The sequence below is a fragment of the Culex pipiens genome, chromosome 2 (genome assembly GCF_016801865.2).
Source record: "Culex pipiens pallens isolate TS chromosome 2, TS_CPP_V2, whole genome shotgun sequence".
Classification (NCBI taxonomy): domain Eukaryota; kingdom Metazoa; phylum Arthropoda; class Insecta; order Diptera; family Culicidae; genus Culex; species Culex pipiens.
This window is the reverse complement of record NC_068938.1, coordinates 213,677,687-213,682,931: the sequence shown is the minus strand read 5'-3', so window position 1 is coordinate 213,682,931 and position 5,245 is coordinate 213,677,687. Positions and strand designations below refer to the sequence as shown.

Sequence of the window (5,245 nt, the reverse complement as noted above, 5' to 3'; positions counted from 1 at the left end):
CGTTCAAATTAGAGATAACCTTATCTCGCTCATAAAAAGAAGTCAAACCAATGCCTCTTGATTAAATAACCAAAAAAGTGCTGACTAAAAGTACCTTCCATAAAACATTCCTCAACCTAAACTATAGAATTAGCATAACACTTTCCGCGTATAGTTTAAGTGACTCAGGCGGAAACCTTTGAACTTGTTCAGAATCGTATGCACACGATGACATCACGGACGACGACTATAGGCATCAAGTGACAACGAGTCTATCATTACCCTCTCGACACTTCATCCGGTAGATTATCTTGTTAGGGTGGTGAGAATCACTGTCGCAGCAAAAGAAGCGAAGCTTTCATCGACAATCACACTCTTCTTATATTTATATCCGGTTACTTCTATGGCATTGATGATCTTTCCTGTCGGTAGACACACAATTACTAGCAGTAGCGGCGGCCAGCAGGTCATTAACAGTGCAATTGCAAGTTCAATGGGGTCTCCCTTTAAAACAAGCGGTGAGTGGCGTGAGCACTTCAATCAAAGCGATACTACTATTTCTAAAGGTACTGATTTTCAGCAATCACGTGCGCGCGCGGCCGTTGGACTGCGTCGTCGTCGTCGCACGAACTCTGCTCATAAATTACGGCTAGTTTAAAGCTTCTTCAGTGCTTCGGCGGCCTCCTCGCGGCATACGCGATCGTCTTCGCTGCGAACTTCCACCTCGGACGCCTTCTGGAACCACTGCTTGGCCTTGTCCTTTTGCTTCAGGGCCAGGAACGTCTTGCCCAGGTACAGCTGGTTCTGGCTGTAGAAGCCGGGCTTCAGGTTCTCCGCCTTCTCGAAGCACTCCAGCGCTTCCTCGAACGAAGCCGACGGTGGGTTCGACGAGACGGAGTTGATCAGCTTTCGCGTTACCCATCCCAGCTCGGAAATCTTAAAGTTGAACTGGCCCAGCATGTGCCAAATGCCCGGATCACTGTCGTTGGCGTCCTTCGCCAGCGAAAAGTGCTTCTTCACGTTCTCCAGCTGCTTGACCCGTTCCGTCGTTCCGTCCAGGCTGCTCTTTTCCGACAGGATCGCTCCGAACCACTTGTTCGCGCCGAAGCTGGCCCCATCCAGGGCGAGGGCCTTCTCGGCGTACACGAACGCTTCCCGCACAAACTTGGCCTTCTCGTCGGCGTTCTGGGTTTGCTTGGAGATGAAGAATACGGCACGTGCCAGCCGCCACTGCACTTCGACCGAGTCTTTGTCCTGAAAGTTGGGGAGAGTTATCAGTGCATTGCTGGAGGAGTTTGCAGGTGCAGTTCTCTGTAGATTATAAGACTACTTTTAATTTTTAATTTGCCTCAAATTTTATTAATCCAAACATAATTTAAATGCTTTCAATCAAGTTTTTATCCCTTCTAAATTACCTCCTTAACCTGACAAAAAGTTGTAAATTAACAGGCTCTCGTCACAAATAAACAATCATTTACAATTATAAAACGTTTCTTAATCCACCATTAGGTGGATGGTGCCTTCCTCACATTTACAAAATAATAATGAAAATAAGTTTATGAAAAAAAAAAAATACCTGATACCAGCGATGGAATAATCATCATCAAAAGAAAATCATTGGACGTTCATCAAGAGAAAAAATCCGAAGGGAGCATGGCTCTCCTCTCTCGCGCACGAAAGATCGGTAAAAGAAATCTAAAAAAATCATCATCTTGATTATTCGGCGGAACATCTTTTTCACTAATACACTTGCAAGTGTAACGTCACACGTCGAAATATGACCTGTCACATTTTGTAGATGGGCAATGTGTGTAAACAAAGTGAAATAAATATGTTTAAGTGGTGCTGACAAGGAAATTCCCAAAAAATCATCAGCAGATTGATTTTCTTGGAGAAGTTCGGGAGCGATTTTCTGTTGCGTGATTTGCCTCCTCTCTCTTTCGCGGGTGAAGAAAGTTCGCAAGCGAAATTGATTTTTTCGCGATTATTCCATCCCTGCCTGATACAGACTTATCCAGCAAACATGCAGACTCTCATTTGAAGCAATATGGCAATCGGGCGTTTCGCATCTGGCGCGACTTTCGCACGTAAACAAAAAAACCCGGCCTTTTGAGGTTATGCAAAAAATCATCCTTTTTTGTAGATTCTTTTCTTAGCATAACTTTTTAAATACTTTACTAAACAGAATAAATTTGAATAGGGTCTTATGGGACCCCAAAACGAATCGAATAAGGCTGACCCGGCCAAAACCAGTTCTGATAAAATCGTGTGGAAAAAAATCATTTCTACACACATCCCCACAGACATTTGCTCAGAATTTGATTCTGAGTCGATATGTATACGTGAAGGTATATCTAGAAGGTATATTTAAGAAGTTCAATTTTCGAATGATTTTATAGCCTTGCCTCAGTGAGGTGAGGAAGGCAAAAAGCATGCAAACTACTGGAGAACAGGTTGTATTTTTGTAGCTCTTAAATGTATAAGATTTGATAATTTAATCTTTTTTCATCTTTGTTTTTGCCTACAAAAAGCCTTCAAAAAGAAAATATTTTTGAAAAAAATATAAATTTGTTTATTAGATTTGTTAAATGTGGTTTAGCCAATGATTTGAATTTTGAACATTCCATATTCTGAATATTGAATTTTAAAATTATTAGATTTTTAAATTTTAGATTTCAGATTTTTTTAATTCATGTTTTTATTTTATGTTTTGAAATAACATTTTTAAATTATTGAATGATATTTTTTGTTTGCTTTTTTCAATTTAAAAATTTCAATTTTTTTTAATTATAAATTTTCGAATTATTAAACTTTTTTACATTTTGTACTTCTAAAATCTTTAATTTTAGATTTTTTTAACTTCTGAATTTTTGAATTTAGGAATTTTGAGAACACATATTGTTGTTTTTGTTGATTGTATTAATTTTTAATTTTTAAACTCCTGCATTTTTGAGTTTTTAAATTTTATAATGTCCAAATTTTGAATATTCGATATTCTGAATAAGGAATTTTAAATTTTTAGAAAAAAATTGTTTTTTGTATACGTGATTTGAGTTTTAGTGTTGAAATTTAATTCTCCGATTATTTATTGAATAATCTTTTTATAGTTTACGATTAATTGCATTTTTAATTGTCTTTTTATTTTAAATTTTCGAATCCTTCAACTTTTTTTTAATGTTTGAGCTTTTGAAATGTTAATTTCTTGAATTTCGGAATTTCATAGAACATATTTGTTGAATTGTATTTTTAGGTATATTTTTTTTAACTTGTGCATTGTTAAATTTTATATTTTCGAATTATTTTTTTTTTTTTTTTGAATAATTACTTTTTTTATTTTTTACTATCTAAATTTCTAATTAGTTATTTTTTGTTATGGCTTCTTCCTCTTTCGGAATTAAAAAAAACATATTTTTTAATTGTAGATTATAAATATTTATATTAGAATTTTGCGTGCTTTTTTTTATTTCCTAATTTTAATTTTTTTTTCATTTCTAAGTTATGCTTGCTTTTTAATTTTTTAACATCTAAATTTCTGAGTTGAATGTTGGCTTTTAACTCTAGTCTTTATGTGAACCTTTTCTTGACCGTTTCTTGAGCGTTTTTTTTTTTTGTAATGAAGTTAATTTCCATGATAGGAAATGTAAAAGTAAACGTAACATTACACTAGTTTTCAGAAAATATAATAATTTTTTTTTTAGAATTTTTTTCTGATATTTTGAAAAAGCTTACTTTTAAAATTAGGATTATTTTTTTCTCTAAAGAATAATTTCAAATCTTTCAAATATTTTGAGCAATTTTGTGAGCCAAATGTGTTTAAAAAGTATTTGAATAAATTTAATATTATATTTCAAAGTTCAATTTGAACAAAAAAATACAAACAAAAAACTTTATTTCAATAAAAATCATAAAATACTAAGCAAAAAAAACATCTAAAATTTAACAGAATGGATTTTTGAAACATTTCTTCAGATTGAAAATTCAAATCGAAGGAAAATACATTTTTTCTTCTGAAGATTATTCTGTTATGCTGCACAATATTGTCTATTTCAAGCAACAATTTTAGTAAAACGTAAAAGTTTCTTTTAAATGTTTTTAGCTAATTTTACCTTAAATAATGTGTAAAAAACTGAAGTTCAACAGAAACTGGAAGCCTAATATTTGAAGGTGTATTTTAATTCCCTTTGCCTAAAATTTTCCGTTTTCTGTTAATCATTCATAATCACTTTTATTGATACTCAAGCATAATTCTACTATTTTAACATTTTAACTTTCTTTACTAGACAAATCTGATTACACGATTGTTACCAATATTCGAATAAGGTCAGTAATGTTAACTCGAAGTTCTTGGCAAATACAAAAGAATTTATATTGGTTTTCGACTTTCCAGAGAATTGCACTCTCCTGCACCTCCACTTACACTCAGCTTATCCAGCAGCTCGAACGCATCCTGGTACTTGGCGTCGTCAAACAGCTCGTCGGCCAACTTCAGCTCTTCCGCGGACATTTTAACTGGCTATTAAAACTTGTCACTAATGGGCACTTTCCTTTAGAAACTCACTGATGTACGTCCGTAGCACGTTCCGTTCTAGCACCGAATGAGAGGTGGCAACTCTGACTGTCCACTCGAAGCCGACTCGGGCGGGTTTGTTATCAAGCTTCAAGCACCGCCGCGAGTCCAAGTTCTCACTCTTACTTTTGTAGTGGCGTCGCGACGTCGATTGAGCCTAGAGAGCTTAAGTAGCGGCTAGTAGTCAGTCATGCAAACTCACTCACGACTCAAACGCACACAACAACTTTGTATGATAAGAAAATAATCGCCTCTTGGACTCTGAGCCCGGTGACTGTTTCGTTTCTCGGACGATGAAATTGTATGAACAGCTGTATAATATGGTCCCTACACACTCCAGGTTTGGCAGTTGTTGTGCGCAGGCGTGTGTTTGGCACGAAATTACCTCCCACCACCACCCACAATTCACCCTGCACCCAGCAAATTGTACAGAACATATCTCCAAAAAGTATGTCGTCGTCACGCCGTAAAAATGTGCCAACCGGCTTCATGCGGTACGTACAGTACAAGTACGAAACCAACCAGTCCAATCTTCCGGTTCTCCGTTCAATTCCCCCTCTCTCTTTCTCTTTGTTGTAATACCCAGTTAGTATCAGTGCGATGGTGCAAGAGCAAATTTGAATTTCACTATAACAGTGAAGGTAGTCGAATGTATTTACTTTTTAAGAATAATTCAAAATTAATGTTGAAAAAATTATT

General features: G+C 35.6%; 1 protein-coding gene across 1 annotated transcript; it reads right to left on the bottom strand.

Moving 5' to 3' along the window:
* Nucleotides 1-335: 335 nt before the first annotated feature.
* Nucleotides 336-4,832, bottom strand: LOC120416852 (regulator of microtubule dynamics protein 1-like). Its single transcript, XM_039578742.2, has 2 exons — nt 4,397-4,832; nt 336-1,233 (listed from the first exon to the last, which is right to left on the bottom strand). Exons 1-2 carry the CDS (start codon nt 4,481-4,483, stop codon nt 634-636), a joined length of 687 nt encoding a protein of 228 aa, XP_039434676.1. The 5' UTR covers nt 4,484-4,832; the 3' UTR covers nt 336-633.
* Between the last annotated feature and the right edge of the window lie 413 nt (nt 4,833-5,245).

Excerpts from the sequence above, each read along its gene's own strand:
- LOC120416852 (XM_039578742.2), bottom strand. The coding sequence starts at position 4,483 with ATGTCCGCGGAAGAGCTGAAGTTGGCCGACGAGCTGTTTGACGACGCC. Across the intron at positions 1,234-4,396 it reads AGCTGCTGGATAAGCTGAGT|GACAAAGACTCGGTCGAAGT; the intron begins GTAAGTGGAGGT and ends CCCAACTTTCAG.